Source organism: Papilio polytes, unplaced genomic scaffold, assembly GCF_000836215.1.
Source record: "Papilio polytes unplaced genomic scaffold, Ppol_1.0 DF824024.1, whole genome shotgun sequence".
Taxonomy (NCBI): Eukaryota; Metazoa; Arthropoda; class Insecta; order Lepidoptera; family Papilionidae; genus Papilio; species Papilio polytes.
The window spans coordinates 1,393,939-1,418,498 of NW_013525180.1; the positions used below are offsets into that span (position 1 = coordinate 1,393,939).

Genomic DNA, 24,560 nt, shown 5'->3' on the forward strand with positions numbered 1-24,560 from the left:
AAAAAAAAAAAAAAAAAAAAAAAAAAAAAAAAAACATACAGACGAATTGAGTACCTCCTTCTTTTGGGAAGTCGGTCAATAAAAGCAAAGATTACACATATCTTGTTGTAAACATTAAAAGACTTTTCGTGTGTGTTACATCGTCTTTAATATTACTTCGGTTCTTTTAGACATACATTTTTCCTCAAGTCAGTTGCTTATTTATCATTTTAAACCACATAAAGGTGCTTGGAGTCCTAAAGGCTTAAAAGATCTTCTTTATGTGTAGCTGGATTTGATAATGGGGTAAATAAATATAGACTGCAAAAGTTGTACAATCAAAGTATTCACTAATATTCTTTGTTTATTAGTACAAATTTTGCTTATAGTCAGTTTATTCCTACGTTTCTACCGTGTTTATTTGTAAGGTTGTAAGACGTAAACAGGACAGACGACGCTGGCGCTCTCTCGTGTCGGAGGCCAAGACCCACTTTGGGTCGCTGCGCCAACGCAGTAAGTAAGTAAGACGTAAACATACTGTAAAAAGGATACAAACAGGAAGGAGCACGCGAAGACAGCGAAAGGAAATAAAATAAAACTTACAATAAAAATTGATATAAAAGAGAAAATAATAATATACACAATACTAGCAACGTAGGGAGCTTTATTTGAAGAATAAAATATTTTTACAAAAAGAAAAGAATTCAAAAGTTATATTCTAATTTAAAAACCTATAAAAAAGTAAAGATCAATCTAAAAGAGGGCAATTACATCGCCAACGTTCTGTGTTGTCCACATATTCTATTCTATATCTTGTTTATGGGTGTTGTCCATCCACGATTGAATTGATTTAATAGGTTTCTTCAAAAATTTTGCGCATCACCTCTGTATGTTTTACTATTATTGTGGTATCGTTTGCAAAAGCTGATACTTCAGCACCATGTAGTGTGAGATTTAAAAGTCCGTCAACTTTATGTTCCACAGCAGGGGACCGAGTACTGAACCTTGTGGTACTCCTCCTGTACTTTTATAGATCTGGGTCCATCTTCAGAATCAGACAGGTAGAATGCCACAATCGTACGAGCAGTTCTCGCCCTGATGCAGTTCTAGGGCAGGGTGTTAAAGGCGTTCTAGATATCAAGAGACACCGCCACCAACACACCTACTCGGGATATCGCTTCATCCGTAAGGGCCCTCACCCGCGCTATACTGTTAATGGTGTATCTGCCTCTGTGATATCCGAACTGGTTGTCGCTTCTTGTCACTTTCTTTCACTTGTCACGAATCTTTATGGACGATATTCATTTCTTCTGCGATTTTTGTCTGTCCACCATTGCCCTGACTCTCATTATCCCTTTTTCCCCTATAGTTCGTCAATTAGGTCTTAAATATTATCTACGATATGACCCATGTAGTAAGGTAATTGTTGTTTGCATTTTTTTGTTTTTAATTTTTCCCTTGTACTTTGTATTTAAAAGGTTATTTTGCTCCAATAGAGTACCTCATATGTTCCAATGTTACAGCAGATTTCCGTAAGACTTACAACGCTTGTTCCTCTAACTTTTACTGGTAGTGTTTGTCTGAATCCACCGGAAAAATTTAGTTATAGTGACAGGTTAATTTTTTATGTATCTCAAACAATGTCTAATGTTAATTTAGTCAGAAAAGTCTTTCCTGTGCCAGCTGGAGCGTCTAAGAAATTAGATTTCCTGCAAAAACATTTTTCAATACAACTTAAAGTTGATGGTGAACACTGGTTCATTTATTTGTCCTACATAAATTTTCGAATGCTTTGACGTTGTTCCACTCTCTTCCCCTTTTCGGTTCATGTATATGAACATAGTACATTGAATCTAAAAGTGGCCTAAATTTATTTTAAAGCAAATCTCTTATATAAGGCTGTATTTCTTTAATTAATTTTCATCATCATCATCATCATCATCTCCTTATCCTACTCCCATAGGGTCGGCGCAACAGGTTTTTGTCCTCCACATAACTCTATCATACGTCAACTCAGTCCTCGTCTTTAATTAATTTTATTTGTTTGAATGGCCAGCGACTATTTTTCAACATTTGATAGCAACGTTAAATTATTCTTGAAGTATTATTTTTCTTCACTCTGTGTCGTCATAATTCATTTGTAACGTTATTGCGCACTGGTATTAATTAACTCATTGAAAATCTATATAGAGCGGTACTATTTACCGTACGTAAACTTGCGTACTTTGAGATTTTTTCCAACTGTAAATCTGTTTAAACCCATTGTTTTTTGTATTGTTCGTTGTTTTTTTATATTGACTCTTAGGTTTGCTTTTAGAATACTTCTAGCATATTCTGCAGCTTGTGCTAAATCAGTTTGTAGTCCAGTAGCAATTTTCGAGATTTAATATAATATTGTGTGAAAAAAATTACTATTATTTTTGTAAAAAAACCATTGTATGGTATGTGTAACTATCGCTTTCGTATCTATACGAATTTGAAAATTTACTCTAGTAAAGACTGAACATTTATTTTCTCATTTTAATATTTTTAAAAAGTGTCCGCCTAGGAAACACTCATTATTCTATGTGCATGTAACCGTGCGTTTCCACTGTGGAAATACTAATATAAAAACATCTTACTTATCACTGATTTCTGAATGAATCGATACGACAATATGTTTGTGCTCAGGTCTTCGGCAGTGGAAGTTTACGGCAATTAAAATTAAGGTCATGAGATCTTTTTAGGACGCTGTTAAATTAGTGTTTAAAAAAATTGTACAACCCGTGCATTGTAACATGAGAGTGCAAGACGACGTACTGATAAGCACGTTATATTGCTTTCTTCATCCTGTTCATGGCTTATCTTTATTAGGATCAAAAAAGCTGATCATAGCATTTAGGTGTCATGTTATTGTGCTCGGGTTCTATCTTTTATAAGAGTTCGAAGGCAGAAGTTTACAGTTTTTTGTAGAAAGACTGTCTGCAAGCTCAAGGGTGGAATTAAATCTTATATTCTCATAGATTTTATTTTTGAAAATTAAAAGTTTTACTCTATTAAGGATAATGTAAGTAGTGTCTGTAAAAATATCTTAGATTTATCGAGATCTTTATGTATTTCTTGTTATAATAATTGATGTTGATGTTAACTGTATATCTATTGAAATATCACTCTGATACCATTTTACTGTAATAATAAATAAATATATATTTAAATGTTGTTTTTTATACCCGTCCTTGTCTTACGAATTACGTATTTTAACATCCCGCGTTATATCTTAGTTTCTATTTTATGAGGATAAAAATCCAAAAGCTTGGCTTAAAGACTTTATTAAGTTACAATTTATGTTTCTTAAAATTAACATCCATTAAAACTATAACAGTATACACTCTGTATAACTTCATCTCTCCCAGCTTCCGCCTGATGTTTGTCTTTTTCATTCTCCCAAATGAATGTATCTTTCTTCTCTTTCATGTAACGAAATGTGCTAACATGATGTGTCCTGCAATAGACTTATTTCTATTTAACTATACAGAATGTATACTGTTATTAGTACTAAAACGTTCAGTGCTACCTTAATACAATTCTATAGCACTTTAATGCGATAAAATTGTAGGCAACATGCAACGTGTTATAAAATTAGATAGTACCTGGCTACTAGGTAGCAAACATCTAATACATCAATAAATATAGGAATTAACACGTACATTACAATATTTCAAAAGTAGAATATATTTATTGATATTAATACTGTCCTAGTTTTTTTTTACAAAATATAAGAATAAGAGAAATGTAAACTTTGGCAACAATCCCTGAAAGATATATTTTTTTTAATATTTATGTGTATCAAGTAATATAAACCAAGTTAGACAAAGCGGTTATTACGTAAAGTTTGTAATTAATCGTAATATTCAAGTAATTGCTAAAATCAAACCACAGTAGACAGATATTTGTCTTTTTAACTACTTAAACATAGTATATGAATATAATTTTATATTAGTTAAGTAATATAGATATTTTTAATTTTATTTTAAAGTTATGAACTAAATTTAAAAGAAGTATCAATTAATCCTCACACATAAATTAGCAAGCATAGAACACAAAGTATTTTAAGTCAGTCGGAGAGAATATCATTTCTTCAAAATCGAAATTAGCGCAGACAAGAACATTCTTATCGATTTTCAAACAACCAAAAGAACCGCATTACACTTACACCATTCTGTTAAAATCATTGTGCAACAAATATCTGAGTATTAAAATAAAATAATTATTATTTCACCAATTTCCATAATATCTCGTTAACTGCTTTAGTCACAATACGAAAAGATAAAATATGACACGGATGTATGTACATTTTTTTAATATAAATTTGTTTTTAAATACGCTTGAATTTCAAAATTTAAACCAATTGTCTTAAAAATTAATATATTGTCACATGTATCTATGCGATAAAAGAAAACATAATGATGCGACAAAGCGAAGAAATACAAAGACATATGAAGTCAAAAAATACTGAGAAACCGTAGTTCACTACGCCCTACTTACCTTACTTGGGTACGCTCCGAGCGCGGTGGGGACATGTGCTCACATGTTTACAGTGAAAACCCACGGTTAAGCTAATTCAAACAACTTTAAAAAATCAAAATCATCGTATTAATGATTACTAAAAATATTTACGTCTTTAAAATCACATAAAGAACCGAAAAACTGATATTAACTAAAAACAACTTATGAATTGACTAGAGTCATTACGATTACATACCCATGCATAGACCCGGCCGTATCTTACACACAACTCAACAATACCGGAACTCGCAACATTACTACCGTAGACAAGAACCGAGGTGATCCAATTGTAGAGTAATAAAAATGGTTGGAATTACATTTCTGCTGCTATTACCGATATTACTAATCGAATATTACACTGCCATACTGGGGTCAATTGAACCATGGCGTTTCCTGATACTAATGGCCTGGCCCATCACTGGCTGACATCAGATAAGGTTTTTGTTACCTTATCCGATATTTCAATCACATATTTTACACTTCGATTGTAATCAGAGAATTTGCTATTTGGTGGGACTGGGCCTAAATCACTTAGAGACTGTCCCACATATCTGACGTCATTTGTAAGCTATCTCAGCTTCTATCTGCCAGTGGCGGGACAGGCCCTTCGGGTGGCAAACAGTGAATTTTGAAAGATTTTTTGCAGTTTGTCTATGGACTGTTGTCCATTTACGTATACGTATAAAACGTTAATTTGAAATAGGTTAAAAATGTACTTCTTTCTTACGTCAATATGTCTCTTATCTCAATCCTTTATCCATCTCATTTTACCCTTCTTTTACCAACCTTTTCCAAAAATAAAGGTTAAAAATTATTCTATTTTTTTTTTCTAATATTTATTAATGGACACTTAAAAACAGATGGAACTTTTACACATTCATACCTTCTATCTATTAAAATTTAAATATTATGGCACTTCTACAAAAAAATATAACTACTAAAGTTATAACCGATATGTCCAACATAAACTTCAGATAAGAAAAATCACTGTAAAAAGCTTATGTTACGGTAACTTAGTAATAAGTACAATATAGTTTACAAGTACAAAGAAATAATTTTAGCACCGAAAAAGCATAAAAACATACATCACATTCCAAACAATACATTACTATTATGTTTTGCTTGTAATATATGGAACTAAATCTGTTAGAAAATCAGTTATAGCAAAGTTACATACATAAGGAACTTTATGAAATAGTTCCAATTCAAAATCCTGAATGCAAAATATTCAAAACATCTTAAGAATATTGTTAACATTAGAGATATATCGTACGAGAATATATGTATTAGATACTATATACTACTAGTACAATATTTTGGGGAATCGCGGGGTTTATTAACATTAATAAGGTTGAATTATAATATGACTGTACTATTATTTTTCTATAGAAAGCTTCAATTGAGTGAAAAGGCACGTCAAGACATGGCGGCCATATTGAATTTGATTTGTTATTATCAAGAGATAAGGTGAAGTTATTTGTATAATAAGGAGTGCTTTTTCTATGGTTTGATATTGGATTATTGTATAATATAGGAATTAATTCAACCTTACATGTTACAGCTTGGACACATAGAATTCACAACATCAATAACATGAGAGAATCCTCAATCATGGTAGAATAGAACACTACTAAATTAGAACAATGAAACATCATCGGGGAGCTCGAATCGCGAGGGCCAAAACAATTTGTTATCATAATACGCAGGATCGGTCAACGGTGTGAGCAGATTGCACCAGATGGTGAAGCCTAACACCATGTTGCTGATGATGAGGAGACGCTGAGTAAGGGGATAGTAGGCGATATCTTGGAAGTTAGGGAAACCCATGTGGTTGCAGAACATGTGAGCAGCGAGAGGCGCGACGAAGTGACCTATAAATGGATTAATAAGTCAAATACCATTAAAACTGCCTTCTTTTAAAATACAAATATAGATAATATTAGACAAATATTTAAAAACAACAGTTGTAGATAATATCATCAATATAAATAAATTACACATTTTTAGTTTATATTTAACATTTAAACTTTTTTTAATAATTGTATGGAGGTTTCTAACTCACCAGTTCGAAGGAATAGATAGGCCGAGTATGCACCAAAGAGAGAAGTATACATAAACTGGAAAGCTGAAAAGATAATGTATGTGTTAATAAAAAATAATAAACCAATAACACATTATTGATATCCCTATAAACATCAGTAAATATTTGCTGTATTTAGTTTTCTTTTTTTTGTTTATAAACAAATAATTTGAACTTGAAATGCAGTATGTATTTTTTAATAGGTGATAAATTAGCAAAGCAAATTTATATATCTACCTTTAATCAATAGAGAGGGCAAAAATTACTCCAGCATACACACTTATTAGACAAAATATGGAATAACTCTCACTTTACGCTTGTTGTCTGTGTGGTCATGGTATTGCACTAGATGAGCCCGCCTAATTAGTAGTATTACCACAAAACAAACTGTCAAGACACAAATTTTTGCATTACAATTACCTGAGATCATTATTGATGAACGAAGATCAAGTCCAAGTTTAATTTGTTCATACATGTGGTGGAAGTGAGCTGTAAATGACAAAAACAACATCCTATAAGAACACCTGAGGAATAAACCAATTTGCTGGTATGTAACTTCCATAGACAACATAAACTAAAAAGGTTCCAAGTTTAAATTTTATAAACACTTCGCCAGCAACAAAATTTGAAATATAAGACATAAGATTACATGTATATACTAACCAACTCCAAATAGCAAAGGTCCAACAAATACAGCTGTATATGGTTCAAGACACTGCACCAGTAAAGGCATCATGCAGGCCCGGAACACCCACTCCTCGCTGATTGGTGCCATTATATGATTTCTCACCCATGTCAGGTCTTGCCAGCTCACAAGCCAATAGATGGGATCTAAAAAAATCCCAAGATAGTTTCCAATTGGAATATTTCATAATATAAACCTAAATTGTATATTAAATTGAAACCACAATCAAATTATTTCTTAATATAAATATTACAACTTTGGATGAGATTTTCTGTAAATCACTTGCTAAAGAAAATTAAAAACATAAATCTAAGATAAACATATGCAATGCCAAGTACATGTAACTACAATGCTCGCCAGCAATATTGTAAAGCCAAGCCATTAATACATGTATTAATGAACATAGAAACTGATAGAACTAATACAATTTTCGAAACAATTTGAACTTACGTATCTTCCAAGTACCAGATAAGAATTGCATAGTCAGGGGGCCCATGAACAAAATCATAGTGAGAGCCAGAGGGGTCACAAAAGCAAAGAAAAGTCCGGACAAACGCATTCCTAATTGGTCGTAAATGTCGCCTTTATCTAAGGTCGAGTCTTTAAGGAACAGCCAAGTCACATAAGGCGCAAAAACCATCACGCAGGAGACACTGAAGAACCGTCTTTTTATAGTCGTAGGATGGTCCCTATAAAATATTGACGTTTAATACATGTACTTTAAAAACTAAATAAATGGTTACATTTTCGTCTTTACCTGCTTAACTTCGACCTCCATACATATAAGCTCCCAACATATAAAATTGTTAAAAATACGCTCGCGAAAATAGACGAAAGGCAATCACTTTCATCGAAACCCATATTTTATTCGAGAAGCAGTGTCGGATTGACACCAAATATCTCAAAAGCACAATAATTTATTTGATCAATCTTCGAATTGCAATTCTCACGTAAATTTTAACAATAAGATTTTATAGCATGATAGTAAATTAGAAAATGACTTAATTTTCTGTTTTTCGATATTGATTAGTATTACTTGACTGTGATTGGTTCTTGCCTCGATCAATGACAACAACAACATTGCCCACTGAAAGCCAAAAACATTTATTTAAAAACAGTACAAGCACAGACTTTAAAAAGTGCAAGATTTTCTATTAACGATTGAATATGACTCATATTAAAACATTAAAATTGCTTATGAAAATATAATGAAAGATTTGAGAAAGCTGTATTGAGAAACCCGGTCTAAGTCAATTTTTCGAAGTTCTCCTTTTTTCAAAAACTCCAATGTAAGACTACATAAAGTTAAAATGGTTTAAAATAGTAAACCTTTACTCAAACTTAAAGGGTCACTTAACAGGTAAAGGTTTCGTATTTTCTTTACTAGTTTAACAAATCGATAGACGACACGATGGCAATCTTATTTTTTTTTCTTTGCTTGCATTTTGAATAATATTTAATAGGTGGCGGTATGATCGTCGGTCGCCATATTCATTCATCTCCGCCATATTTTTCTGTGAGTCGCCCTTTGCTTTTTAGGGTAGAGTGGATTTTTATCGTAATTATTAGAATAATGGTTTTTATGAGTTAACTGTAACATTCTTAGTATTAGTGGTTAGTGCAATATACGTGAAACAAAAAATAATCCTGTTTAGTGGCAATTGTGTGGTTATATCTGTATTTCCTGTATCGGTTCTTCAATCTATTCTAAACAGAAAATGGCTGACGGTGTTGGTGCGGGTGTCTCCTTTGTTTAGACTGATTTTTAGTGAAAATAAGCATCAAAAGAAATAATGCCTAGTGCCTCGTTTTCCTCTTCGCGTTCTTACGTCCGTAGATCGCGAAGAAAAGGCGGACACAGAATACCACTTCCATCCAGGACACAATCAAGTAAGTTATCCGGGTCGGTTGATGTCGCACAAAGTTTTACAAATGGCTCGTTATCGACGTTTTCATCGATCTACGTTAATATTTATGCACATAAATCTTAACTGGTCTTTACATGAGTCTTTTTGTATTTGAAAATTCGCTATTTTTTCATCGTTTTGTTTGCCTTTTGTGATTCGAGAATTTGATTTTTGACTTTTACTGATTTTTGTAATTAAAAGACTTGTCATGGAGTCGTAGCTACTTCTTATTTTTTAATTTTTACGTCTATCATTTATAGGTTTATATTGGATAGCGCATTTCAGCGACATTTTGCGCAATATGAGTATTGATTTGGTCCGTGAAGTTTTATTTCACACGGGCACAACGAAACAGCTGTTTCGAGCCAGTAGTGCTACCCGTACGTTTTGTTACGAAACATTTCGTTATATTGTGGCTGATGAATTACAATCAGTATTGAACATAATTAGCTAGTACAAGTAACTTCAGAAATTCATGAATGAGTAATTAATTATGGAACTATATTGATTTGTTTATCATTTACTTATCAAAACATTGAATAATGTAGTTCAGCTACTATTGGTCAAGATTTTGCCTATCATGATTTTACTGTAAATAGATAAATTTTACAATAAAAATGTCAAAATAATAGATTCTTTTAACATCTGGTGGTATATAATTTTGTCTATTACTAATTGATGTGTTACTGCTAATAGTTATTCTTAGACATTGTATTTTTAAAAGAAACATATTTTGTTAAAAATATAAGTAGGTTGAAATAGTTAAAGCTTTTAAATTATTTTACCTTCTTTTAATAGTATCATGTGCTTTGTGCTGAAATATGTCTCACCTGATACTTAATGTTAAAGTTTTTTTTAAATATGTTAACTTTTGTTTGTCAAGATTTTAAGATAAATTTATAAAGAAAGGACTAATATTTCTTTACCTCTTATATGCAAATGAAGATAAGATACATCATTTCATACTGAGATAATTATACTATGGGCATACAAAATGGAAAATCAAAATTAAAGATGTTTTTAAAAAAAGCAATACTGACTACTTTGAAAAAAAAAACACATTTATATTATGAGTATTTGAAATGCTCATTAGATTTACTTTGGATCCAATATTTTTTGCATTTTAGAAGTAATCACTTCGTTAACATAAACAAAAACATTACAAAATGCTGTGGCAACATACATGTATTGTTTAGAATTTATAATCACAGATAACACATAGACACCAACATCTTGTAGGAAATTTTAAAAGCAACCTAATTTTACATACAATGAGACTAGATTTACCTCTCAAATAGGTCAAGTCTCTTGGCAGCAAAACAAGTTTCAATAGAGGATAATTTGTGTTCATAATATATAAATATATAATTATATCTGCAGCTAAAAATTATTAAGAAAAAGAACTCTCAAAATATCATACATACTTAATATAGATTTAATAACATTCTTAGCTTTTAAGTTTTATTCATGGCTTCTGTTTAAATAATTCTATCTTATACTTTGGAAAGTATATAATTTAAAAGAAAAGTGAAAAAAAACAAGAATGTCAGATATTGGTTGTTTGTTGTACTTGACATATTTATAATGTTTAAAGTTCTATTCTGTGCAATTTACATTTTTAGAATAGAATTTGCATTACCATATTATTATTCCAATGGTAATGTGGTTCTATTACTGAATTTATTGATGAACGGAATATGCAAGCTGAGATCTATTGAAATACCTCTGCTTATAAGAGCGAATATAAGGAACCAATTGAAAGAAAAGTCAGAACGATAGTTTTAAAATTTAGTTTCTTAAAAATAGTAATATCTAAGATTTAAATGTGAAAAAAAGCTTCTACAACTTGTGACATTAAAAATCGTTGTTTTTAACATTTTTCTATAAAATTCTTCCTTGCTTAATACAAAACTACTAGCAGTCCAGTAGCAAGGGAAATCTATGATATCTTCCTACCCTGGGGTTGTAAAAGAAATGGTACAATGAAATTTTGTTTTAGATATTTTCACTATCATTGTTAGTTTAAATATTTTTATTTGTTGATATTTAAAAGGCAAATATGAAATGTACACAATTTATTGATTGTACATTATTGTACATGATCAATGCAAGTTACATATTTCATATCATGAATGTGATTGCATTATCCAAGATAGATTTCTTTCTTTTAACCAACTTTAAAAAGGAAGATCTCGTTTCATCTTTGTTTTTTTTTTATGTTATCACACAATTCCTCTCCTGATTGTCTCAATCCATCTTTTGTTTACTTTTATTTCTCTCTGTTTAGTTCTGTACAGTTTTTATCAGTAGTGGTTCTAAAAACTCTTACCATGAAACCCAATGTATTCTAGGTGAACCATGTGAATCTGTACCTTGCCCGAACAACGTGACAGGCAGCGCGATGGCGGCGACGGCGTGCGCCGGGCCGAGCGGCAGCGGCGGCGGCGGGTCGGGCGGCGCGCCCCCCGTGCCCGCTGCGCCCGCCGCCGCCACGCCCGCCGGACACCACAGCCCCTACGACCTGCGCCGCAAGTCGCCGCCAGCCTACCACGAGCCAGGACCCTCCGGCGCCTGTTCGCTGCCCGCCAGGAAGAGGCCTAGGACGTCAGTATTCTTTACTCATACCCAAGAAGAGGTGTAAAAGTAAAATAATTTCAGTTCAAATTTTTTATTTTTCAAACAAATTGTAGCTTTGAAGCTACAATTTGTTGTTGTTGACTAGGAATAATTTGGTTAGCCTAGTTTAAATTGGACTGAAGCTTGTTTGCTTTTATACCTTCACCTTACCAGATTCTTAGAGTTGAAATCTTGGAAACTATGTATATGTATATCATACTAATCATACTGAAATTATAAATGCGAAAGTTTAGGATGTTTTTTAAAGTATCTAGCCCGAATGGCTGAATGGATTCCGTTGAAATTTTGTGTAGATGTAGTGGATATTCTTGAAGAACTCATATACTACCTACGTTTTTTTTGTTTTTTCAATTCCACTTGAACGGAGTCGCGGGCGAAAGCTAGTGATTAAATAACTCCTTATGGGTATACTTCATATCTTAATTATTAACATGTGGATATGACACTTAGTTGCCGATCAGTTACACAGAGGATTGTAAGGGAGAATGATGCAATAATGTAGATAATTTATGCATTTTGGCAGTGGTTAATATCTCCAATGAATTAAGAAAATTATAGTTGTCCTGTTGGATGTGGTATATTAATGTTTATTACATGGAGGTGCTAATTATTGCCATTTGATTCCCACTTTAAGGCCTGTCCCACCACAGTCTGTTATGTAGGCTCAAATAACTTAACTATGATGTCACTGTCAGAATAAGGTAACAAAGTCCGATATTTGCATCACCTATTTTACAGTTGATTATTATCAGACAATTTTTAATTTTGTGGAACAGGGCCTTAGTGTTATAATGTTAAGATGAAAGTTTTATGTTGACTTAAAAGAAGCTTTTAAAACTATGACTGGTTATTGAATCTTTTTCACTTATGTATTGTTTTCCATGTAACTGCTAAGCTTTAAGTGTGATTAAAGGAAATAATCATTTGTAAATTTATTTGACAGTTATTAAAAAATGCAAAAAGTAAAACCCATGTTCTATGTTAAGTTCAAGGTCCAAAATATAAGTTTTGACATAATCTATACAGTCAAATAAAAACTAACAAATGTTAAACAAAATCTGCAATTTAAATTATATCGAAGAATAAAATAAAAACATATACAAGTTACTAATAGTCATGACCTTTAAATGATCTTTTCTGATATTTTTTTTTTAGACCATTTAAATAGTGGATAGTATCAAATGCAATTGTTATTTAACTAACATATAATCATACATCATTAATCATTTGCACATTATTAATTCGTGCATTTTAATTAATTTACTAACATTTACTTTCTCAAGGCATTAAAACTTTTCACTACCAAGTATTCTTAGGGCCTGTCCCACCATTGGTTGATAGAGGCTCAGGTACCTTAAAAATGACGTCACTGTCATATAACGTAACAAAATCCGATATTTTCATCACATTTTACATTTGGATTGTTATCAGGCAATTTACAATTTGGCGGGACAGGCCCTCAGTATTGTTTTAAATCGATTATAGTTTGAAATTCAAAATATAACGATCGTAACTTGATATACAATCGTTAAGCAATAAAATATTTTTAAAATCAGCGAAATGTGATGATAGCCGCAAATTTCATAGTTTTGTCATCATCGACCCACATTCCGAGCATTCTAACGGCGTGTCCCACTTCCCATGACCATCGCCGCTACTTAACAAAAAAACTTGAATACGCATAACGACGTCCTTCTTGAGAATTTTGTTAATACGATAAAACATATGTCGGTTGCAAATTATTACTACGTTGTTTTAACTTAGAACGAATACTTTATGTTCACAACTTTGAGATATTAATAAAAACCTCTAGTAATAAAAGACTTTATTACGATTTGTCTCATATTATTTTCTGATTAGAAAAGATATAATATTAGAAGTTTTAACTATATAAAAGTATTAAAGGATCAGTTTTGAATCGCGGCACTCGAAAATGTTTAGTACATCTGATAAAATTTGCCGGTTGTACGAATCAAAACCAAAAATTGATACCAAATTATTTACAAGATTCATCGCTTACAATGTCTGTTTCTGGTGTGCATGTTTGATTAATATTTACGAAAAACATGTATATTATACCAACAGTGTTATATTAAATTTAAACAAGAACAGCTTGCATGTAATTATTTAATAATATAAAGTGCGTGTTTGTTCACAGATCTTTGTCTCAAGGCGTGGACGTGTGCAACGTGTCGCAGTACTTGCAGTACGAGCTGCCGGACGAGGTGCTGCTCTGCATCTTGTCGCATCTCACAGAGCGCGACCTCTGCCGCGTCGCGCAAGTCTGCAAGCGGTTTAACACCATCGCCAATGATACAGAACTATGGTACGTTTGTTACTAAAACATGTTGCATTATCAACAAACTACCCTTATAAAACTCCGACTTTGCTTTTGATATTACTACCGGTATAAGCTAGAGCTTTAACGGTTCTTAAGGGAAACCCTTAGGTTTACTGATAAATGTAAGGATAGATGACTTATCTTACCAATAAACAATTGCTATAGCAGGAACAGGAAATATCACATTAGATAGATCCAGCAGTCATGGCTCAGATTCAATGCTGTATGTTTTTCGTCAGCACACACAGTTACCATAACAATCCTACTGAGCATTTTTGTGATATAGATTTCTGTTTATCTTTACTCTCAACAAAGGTATCAAATACATCTAAAGGAACTTTTGTAAAGTGAAAGTTGTGGTGGACAGGAAAAGTCTGTACCAGTCGGTGTTCGAGTACGACACGCCGCTGATGCACCCCGCGCCCTGCCAGTTCGAGTTTGTCGCGCCCGACGAGTGCGACGCCGACAACCCCTGGAAGGAGAGCTTCCGCCAGCTCTACTACGGCATCCACGTGCGTCCCAACTACCGCCCCAAGAAGGATTCGCGCATCAAACATTTTAATACTATCAGGGTAAGTTGTATACCTCTCGACATCCTATTTTGTAAACTATTGAGAAATTAAATTTGACAGAATGCAATTTATTGCTAGCTTGAAGTTATCTTTACTAATATTATAGAGAGAAAAGATTTGTATTTTTGTATGTATTGGAATAACTTAAAAACTACTGAGCCGATTTTAAATATTCTTGCACCGTTAGAAAGGTAAGTTATCTGTTGATCAATGTTAAATACAACCTCTTTTGCTGACAAGAAGTATGAATACCGCCAAAGATGCATACTGGCCACTGAGACTTAAGTGGATTGGTTATTAAAAAGAAATAGGACATGGGCTGAATTCTTTATTATTTTTATATTTGACGCGGACGAAGTCACGGCCAACAGCTAGTTGTTTATGGGAATATACAATATCCTTTAATAATGTAAATTGCTTTTGGGATTGTAATCAATTCAATATCTATGGATGTTTTTAATGTGACTGAATGTGGTTTGTTTGTAGGCGGCATTGGAGTACGTGGAGGAGCGCAGCGGCGTGTCGTGTGCTAGCGGGGGCAGCTGCAGCTGCGGCGGGGGCGGGGGTGGCAGCGGGAGTAGCGGGAGCTCGAGCTCGTCCGGGGGCGGGAGCGGGGGTGGGGCCGCGGGCGTGTGCTCGTGCCGGCGAGCGCCCGCCCCGCCCCCCGCGCTGCTCTTCGTGCACGCTGGTCTCTATCAAGAGGAATGCCTCGCCATCGACACTGATGTGCAGCTCATTGGTTAGTAAAATAACTGCACTCAGAGTAATGTTGTCGATAATGAAGATTACGTAAAAACTCACAGTGCCAGTATCTTTGGTAATCAAAAACCGTCCAGACTTTGTACATTAATTGATAGTGTTTTTCCATAAACTAAATTGTTTTTTGCATCTAAACGTATCGTGAAACATTCTAATCAGCACAGTAATGCAAAATTTATTTACAAAAAAGCAAAGTCCTAATGAGCATATAGAGGCGGTAAGCCGTCGTTATTTCCAAACTAGTACGACTTGAGGTCCTTCAAGTAGCGAGTCTACCATATCATCAAAAGTCGGCAACGCCTCAGTAGTTGTAGTTGACCACATGTGTTCCCGCCGCTCGTCTGCCCCCTTTTCTTATAAAAAAGTAGAAGTTACTAATTTTTACTTTTAACCAATTTAGTTATCTATACTTGTACGACTGTTATGAACGTTTGTAACCTTTTCATAAATTGTATCAGGCTGCGCGCCCGGCAACGTGGCGGAGTCCGTGGTGCTGGAGCGCGAGGCAGAGTCGACGCTGACGTTCGCGGAGGGCGCCAACCGCGCGTACGCCGGCTACATGACGCTCAAGTTCTCGCCCGACGCCACCAGCACCATGCAGCACCACAAGCACTACTGCCTCGAGGTCTCCGACAACTGCTCGCCCACCGTCGACCAGTGCATCATACGCAGCGCCAGCGTCGGTCAGTATACACAATACAACTTAATAAAATACTGGCGTCGCTGCCTCAAGGGATAAGAACTCGACTTGTAATCTGCAGGTCCTGAGTTCAAAGCCTACAATTTATTTTTCGATTTTCAATTTTGTATGTAGGAAAACATTGTAATGCAACCAGCACATCAATGATAAAAAATACTAAGCTGACTAAGTAATAAATTACTGTATAACATATCTATAAAGCTAGTTTTATGTAATACGATTTAGTATTGAAATTTAATAGTTAAAAAGTATCTGATTTTTAATTCCCTCAACAAGTTCTAAAACGCAAGCAAATTATCTAGCTAGCTTTATTTAATTACTTTCTGACTTGAGAACCAATCAAAGACTTTGTCGTTGTTTAACGACGTCACAACACTCCTGCACACTACAACCGCGTTTTAATCGCATTAAAGAGTTTGTGATATAATTTTTTCGATCATTGTTTTTTTTTTCTGGTTATCTAAAAAATAAAAAACATGGTAATTCCGTATTGTTAGTGGGTGCGGCGGTGTGCGTGAGCGGCGCGGGCGCGAACCCCGTGATCCGTCACTGCGACATCAGCGACTGCGAGAACGTGGGCCTGTACGTGACGGACTACGCGCAGGGCGCCTACCAGGACAATGAGATATCTCGCAACGCGCTCGCCGGCATTTGGGTGAAGAACTTCGCCAACCCCATCATGCGCCGCAACCACATACACCACGGCAGGGATGTCGGTATATTCACATTTGAAAATGGACTGGTCAGTTGCTTTGTTAATATCTTGGAATTTTTATGTACTTTCAGTATTTAAAAAAATTACTTCTAAAGACTATGCTATTCAATAATATAAAAGTTTTCTAATAATTTTTCCATTATTTAGTAGATTTCCAGTAGCTTTCTAGGTAGAAGTTTGTTTCAAACAGATATACAATTTTTCCTTGTTCTAACAACTCAGTACTTTATAAAGAAGTGTTTTAAATTTTTAATGTATGGAGTTTATTGCTTTACTTAAAAAGTCTAAAATAATACTTTAAATGATAAATAGACAGGGAAACTAGAGGCCGACCCGAAACAATGGAGATTGCATATATCAGGGACAAGATTGCAGGGTTCCTCGATCTACAAGATACCGTTTGGAGATTGATAAAGGTTTACTTCATTTAATGTCTTCTGTATCAATTCAATTTAAAACCTAAATATTTCTAGGGTTATTTCGAAGCGAACGATATCCACAACAACAGAATAGCCGGTTTCGAAGTGAAAGCCGGCGCCAATCCCACCGTAGTTCACTGCGAGATCCACCACGGTCAGACCGGAGGTATCTACGTGCATGAGTCCGGTCTCGGACAGTTCATAGACAACAAGATACACTCCAACAACTTCGCCGGAGTGTGGATCACCTCCAACAGCAACCCCACCATACGCCGCAACGAGATATACAACGGACATCAAGGCGGGGTGTACATATTCGGCGAGGGACGCGGACTTATTGAGCACAATAATATATACGGGAATGCATTAGCTGGCATACAGGTACAAAACAACTGTAAAATTTGACAGTGGTTTTAATTAATTTTTATAGTGAAAATCAAAGTTAAAGGTTATATAACAATTTAGTATCTTGCAATGTGACTAAAAGTGGTATTAAAAAATCTATTGTAGATAACAAAAATTATCACCTAGATTTTTTATCATAGACTAATCAACAAACGTCTTTTTATACGGTAGCTGTGCTCGCGACTTAGCGTGAAATTTAAAATGTAATAATATTATGGCCTTCGTAACTCTGATAACGAAGCTTCTAATTGGTGACATAATTTTTGAAAACTGCCCAGTAGTTTTTTAGTTATTTCAACAAAAAACGAAAAACACAAATCTTTCCTCTTTATAATATTAGTATAGATAGATTGATTAAAGTAATAAAAATGTAATCGTTGTGTTTGTATTGTGCAGATTCGCACAAACAGCGACCCCATAGTACGGCACAACAAGATCCACCACGGGCAGCACGGCGGCATCTACGTGCACGAGAAGGGGCAGGGCCTCATCGAGGAGAACGAGGTGTACGCCAACACGCTCGCCGGCGTCTGGATCACCACCGGCTCCACGCCCGTGCTGCGCAGGAACCGCATACACTCCGGCAAACAGGTAACCTCCACACTGCCAGGGAGGGGACGTATAGGAAGGGGAATATACTCTGTAAGTCATTTCTGTCCATTTAAGTTAGGTAATACCTCAATAACTTGTAGGAGATGTCGCTATATTTTGGGAATTCAGGTTACCGGGGACTTGTTGTCGCCTTATACTATTTAAAAAACAACACATTCAATAACCCAAGACTTTCGCGTACGTAAATTAACTCTCAGGATGAGTTGGTGGCAATGAATATGTTCAATCTTGTTATAAACCTTTAAAACAGTTTAACATATGTTAGAAGAGGCAATTTGCTAGATGTGTATTTTGTATTATAATAAATTTTTTATTGTCTCTTTTTTGCAAAGAGTATAAAAGTGATGACGCCAATGAGTCAAGTGACGTCACACGACTAAATGTTTTCAATAAAACCAGGTGGGTGTTTACTTCTACGACAATGGTCACGGCAAGTTGGAAGACAATGACATCTTCAACCACCTGTACTCGGGGGTGCAGATCCGCACGGGCAGCAATCCCGTCATCCGCGGCAATAAGATCTGGGGTGGACAGAATGGCGGCGTGCTCGTATACAACGGCGGCCTCGGTTTACTCGAACAGAATGAGATATTCGACAACGCTATGGCCGGCGTCTGGATAAAGACTGACTCGAACCCAACGCTCAAGAGGAATAAGATTTTTGATGGACGCGATGGAGGCATATGTATTTTTAATGGGGGAAAGGTAAGTCGAAGTTTGCAAGTTATTGCAACTTGTAAACAGTTATAGGTTTTATTTCAAATTTCGACTTTCGAACAAGGATTTGTGTTTTCTTATAGGTCAAAGTAATAAGTTTTGGAAAATTGCAACATATAAACATCTTTTATATTCGAAGATTTATTTTAAAAGTGTGTAATTTTAAATGAGTGGGTGTTAACAGTGCCGTGTTGTGCAGGGCGTGTTGGAGGAGAACGACATCTTCCGCAACGCGCAGGCGGGCGTGCTGATCTCGACGCAGAGCCACCCCGTGCTGCGCCGCAATCGCATCTTCGACGGCCTCGCCGCCGGCGTCGAGATCACCAACAACGCCACCGCCACGCTCGAGCACAATCAGATATTTAACAATCGATTTGGAGGTACAGTTATAACGCGCGGTGTTTATATTCACAGAAATACATATTTTTTTTCTTTTTTCCGAAGGGGAATACGTTACGCATACTCTGTGCCTCGTGGCAGACACGTGAGAAAGAAATACATAACATAACATAAATTAGCTGTTGCCCACGAGTTCCAGGTGAAATTACGAAATATCCTGTGTTACTCAGCGATAACGTAGCTTTATAATGGTGAAAAAATTTATGAAATTGGCCCAGTTTTTGAGTTATTTTAATACGTACAAAAATACAAATCTTTCCTCTTTATAATCTATCTATATCTGTACATATAATATTACTGGAGTGTCTGTTTGTAATATCCAAAGAAAAATATTTGTCTGTCTGTCTTTCCGCAAGCCGTGTTTGTTCCGGGTAATTTCCGAAACGGCGGAGCCGAATTCGAGGAGTATCACTAAAGGGTACCTGACTTAGATGGACATATTATAGGCAACTTTTTTTTTATCTCAATATTGCATGTACAAAGTGGGGGGCAACAGCTAGTTTTAATATAGATGTGTTGTTCCGTCCAACGAAACAGATTCTTCTTACAATTAAAATGTAAAACGAGGGCGGTGTTTTGTAATGGCGTTAATTTAATTTGTTTGTTGTGTTCAGGTCTGTGCCTGGCGTCGGGCGTGTCGCCGCTGGTGCGCGGCAACAAGATCTTCAGCAACCAGGATGCTGTGGAGAAGGCTGTGGGCGGCGGACAGTGCCTCTACAAGATATCCTCATACACCTCCTTTCCTATGCATGACTTCTATAGGTAACTGTAACATGCGTTAATTAATTTAAAACATTCATCTAGTAATCACTTATAAATAGCTAACAATAAATAAGAAAGTTTCATAATATAATTTCAATAAGAGAAATCTATACTCAAAGACAAGACCGGACCACTAAATGTCCTTACAAGTAGTTACATCACTAGAACGATAAAATTTTGCAAAACAAATGGGTATTTGTTCATTGCTAAAAATTCTGCGTTATATTTTAAACAACTATATCTAATTATATTGTGTAAACTTTCAGATGCCAGACATGCAACACGACAGACCGGAATGCAATTTGCGTCAATTGCATCAAAACGTGCCATTCAGGACATGATGTAGAATTTATACGCCATGACAGGTGACTGACTAATATCTAAACTGAATATTCTGTCTAAAAGTAAACATCGAATTATATTCAATTTTCCTACAACCACTGTGTAACGCAAGTTTCTACCAGGAGTTTTATTTTGTAAAACGATTGCTGCTTGTTACAACTTTGTCAGCGTGGAGTATTAAAAAATAGTAAACTTTTGGATTATATGTTACATACAAAAATAGTAATTAAAATAGTAGTAAACTAACAAATGCTCTAATTGTACACAATGACTGGAGATTTATAAGATGTAGACAATGTAGGGTTCTTCAAAAGGTGAGCATATCACCTTGGTGCAGGTAAAGGCCGGCATTAATTATGCAGTTTCTCTGATATTGCATGGCCATGGTCGTCGATGAATACCTCGGGGTTCCTACTGCTCGTTTCCCATCTTTTTAAAAAAAGAATTCATGATGCTATGAAATAGATTTGCCTAAAAAGATATTTACTCAAATGTTTCGTTGTTATTTGTAGATTCTTCTGCGACTGCGGTGCGGGCACGCTGTCGAACCAGTGCCAGTTACAGGGCGAGCCCACGCAGGACACGGACACGCTGTACGACTCCGCCGCGCCCATGGAGTCGCACACGCTCATGGTCAACTGAGCGCAGCCCGCCGCGCCCAGGGGGCCCACCGCGCCAACCGCGCCCACCGCGCCCACCGCCCCGCCCACTGCGGCACTTCTCACTATGCTCTAACATTGCTGCTTCTACGTAAGTTGACAAGGTTAAATAATGTTGTTAGAAATTATTTTCCTTACAATTTCATATATCGACAGGTGAAAGGCTATTTGTTTCAACCGCCATTTTAGGCGATATGGATTATTCAGAATTGGCGAATTTTTCTGCGTCGTTTGAACCGGGTTTCATAAAGATCGGAGTACTTTTGTAGCGCTTGAAACAATCGAAATGTTGCTGTCGTTTTTAAATAGCCATTTATGAAGCGCCAAAAAATCAGCAGTTTATTAATAGTCAGTGGATTGAATGAAGTATGCAGAATTATAGTAATTTTAATAGGAACCGGTCTGAAAACCTTTCAATTAAAATTATTTTAAGAATTTGTTTTTATATTTTTTTTTCTAAAAATGAAAACTTTAAATGGCTCTTCTGAACATTTAACCTAATGGCGATTAAAAAAAATAGACTTTCAGCCATCGATACGTTTCTAACTTCAACACTCAAATTTGTTAGTCACTAACAAGTATCTAAGTGAATACTTATTCCAAATACTATCTTGGATCACTGTTATACAACTTGAGTGAAGCTTCTTTTTTTTTTCTTTTTTGTATCTATCTTCTATTTTTCTTGTTTCAACGTCATATTACCGTTTATACAATGTTAAGGTTTGAGCATAGTGTGATTGTTGTATTTTGTATCATAATGTAAGGAATACATTGCCAAGCGGCTTTTTATACACTGACAGATACAGCTTTAATGAGATTAGTCACTTTATTAAAGCTAGCATTCATATGCTTAAATGAAAATGATGTATGGGCATTAATACTGAAATCATGAAAACAGCGTGCATGTCAATATGACTGCTATATGTTAGAAACCAGATTCGCAGTTGCTGATAAAATCATGTAAAACAGTGGTGTAAAACTTGTGAAACAAGTGTTAAAATTATTGGAGAAAACTTGATCTCAACAAAATTGGTCCATCCAAGGACTTGGCCTTTATTTTTAAGTCCACTAAAATGGCTTATTTTAAAAGGCTCTTGAAATCCAAATATAGAAACATTTTAAATTTTAATAATTCTGAAGTAAAATGCAATTTTCAATAATGTATACCAGAAAGTAATAAAAAAACATATCATGCTTCAATACTGTACTTTAAAACCAATTCTGGTAAAAAAATATTTAGGCTGGAAGATGAAAAACTAAATTGTGTGTGTTGAAACAAAAATGTTTATGTCCCATACATTACAATTTATGTTACTTTTGGACACATTGGTGTAAAGGTATTTTCGATCGGTCCAAAGGGAAGCCCATTTATATCGATTTAAATATAATTTTAAGATGCAAAAGGTACCTTTTTTATATGTGGACATAACCAATTTTGATTCTATACCTGACATATTGTTTTTTAACTAATGACATGAAGATCATAAATCATGATAATTATCTACATTGGTATTTAAATATTATCTAATATCAATGGAAAATATAATGTTTTTGTCAAATATAATTCTTATGAATATAAATATGACAGCTATGTCATAAAAATGTAAATTATGGAATAATATGTTATTTCTTAGTACAGTGTGACGTAATCACTTCCATTATCATTGGTACAACAGATTAAATCAATTATATGCAATTTAGTATTGTATCGTTTGCTTTAATATAAATAATAAGTGTATGTGAAACTGATTTTTGTTTTAAGTTTTTATTTGAATATGTTGGCCAATGATATGGTTGAAGCGGTGGGCGCACTTACCTCACGTCACCTAACAATTATTTTTATTATCTAAAACTCGTTCGTGACATCTCGAGTTACGGAGCCATTGTATAGACCGACAAGGATGTCTGACCCGGTGCGTATAAGTCAAACTAAATTGAGACAAAACACTAAGGCCAAAGTTTTTGTTGTACTTTGTCATTTTTATCTCTAAATTCTACTTATTTTCAAACATAACTAACCGTGATACCAGCTCGTTTTACCGGGCCAGATATCCTTGTGTGACTATACCTTTGTATTATAGATGACGAAGGAATGTTGTTACGCTATTTGTATATGTAGAGGCGTCTTTTTTATCATCGGTACTTAATAATGTATTTCATCGTGTAGTCTATCGTGCATTCCCTAAAATTGTAATCACCCATAAAGTCGCGTCGATATCATAGAGTAATGTTTTTTTTTCTTTGTAAGATGTTCCGGTTGGCGGTATGTTTCTACCGGAACTATTCGTGATGGGGATGATTTCTATTTTCTTTTAATTTTTTACCGAAGCTGACTCGATGCGTACGTTTTTATCATACGATCAGTCCGGTCCTGCGACTGAGACGGTCCTGGACCGGCTACGATTTTGTAACATTATAAACTTAAATAATGTTATGTTTTTATCAATTTGACGAGATGATTTTTATTTTGGAGCATTTATCGAGTAGGTCTCCTGAAGGTGAGATAAGTTGGTGTTTTAGTTAATAAAGATATTTGTGCGAGTAGGTCCGAGGGGCGGGGGCGGGGGCGTGGCCGGGGTCCGCCTCGCCTAACTAGTTTTGGCGCTCCTCTGATGCGCTTTGTAAATATTTATGTCACACAATAATCGAAAATGTAGTAATTAATGTATTTGTATCATTATATTTTTATTATTATCGATCACAAGCTGTATGTTTAATTATTATGAAGTACGTACGTACGCTCGGGACGCGGGCGGCGCGCCAGCCGCCATTGTATATTGGATAATGCAAACGAAGAAGGAATCTGCGTATTTAATTGGAAAAGATCTTAGGTACAATTGATATTTTATTATATTGTTAATTTAATGGTGGTATTGATGAGACGCTAGGGAGCATTGCCAGAGCAGGAGCGTCGAGCGGCAGCGGAGCTCGTAGCTGTAAGTTAGCCGGTAAGCTGTAATGAAATATGAATTACTCAATAATCACTATTGCAAAATTTCGAATTGTTAAATCGTCTCCAAAGCACGGTATGTTCTTGAATCTGCTTTTTTTATAATCCTCAATCTGTGATCATCGATAAATGTGTAAGTTAATCAAACGTACGTGTCAGCGGCCGGCTGCGGGTGCGCGCCGGCGCGCCGACAGCGCCAGCCACGCCGGGATTACTGTGGCACCGACGCTTTATATAATTGAATGTGAAAATTGTTATTTATTGAATTGTCAGTATGTTCATTATTTATTGAATTCAAATCTGGGATATTTTTGTTTATACCTGAAGATACCACTGTAAAAGCCGTGATATACATCGTATAATATTATACATTGG

General features: G+C 35.1%; 2 protein-coding genes across 2 annotated transcripts; one reads left to right on the top strand and one right to left on the bottom strand.

Moving 5' to 3' along the window:
• Positions 1-2,935: 2,935 nt before the first annotated feature.
• LOC106101028 (CAAX prenyl protease 2) lies at positions 2,936-8,336 on the bottom strand. The gene is made up of 6 exons (XM_013280095.1): positions 8,047-8,336; positions 7,740-7,978; positions 7,268-7,435; positions 7,025-7,093; positions 6,587-6,649; positions 2,936-6,395 (listed from the first exon to the last, which is right to left on the bottom strand). The coding sequence occupies exons 1-6, from the start codon at positions 8,148-8,150 to the stop codon at positions 6,160-6,162; spliced, it is 879 nt and encodes a 292-aa protein (XP_013135549.1). The 5' UTR covers positions 8,151-8,336; the 3' UTR covers positions 2,936-6,159.
• Positions 8,337-8,768: 432 nt separating this feature from the next.
• Positions 8,769-24,554, top strand: LOC106101027 (F-box only protein 11). Its single transcript, XM_013280094.1, has 14 exons — positions 8,769-9,179; positions 11,548-11,800; positions 13,992-14,159; positions 14,542-14,746; positions 15,233-15,485; positions 15,964-16,188; positions 16,703-16,947; positions 17,394-17,720; positions 18,141-18,335; positions 18,756-19,061; positions 19,273-19,453; positions 20,087-20,234; positions 20,501-20,599; positions 21,089-24,554. Exons 1-14 carry the CDS (start codon positions 9,083-9,085, stop codon positions 21,216-21,218), a joined length of 2,832 nt encoding a protein of 943 aa, XP_013135548.1. The 5' UTR covers positions 8,769-9,082; the 3' UTR covers positions 21,219-24,554.
• The last annotated feature ends 6 nt before the right edge of the window (positions 24,555-24,560 follow it).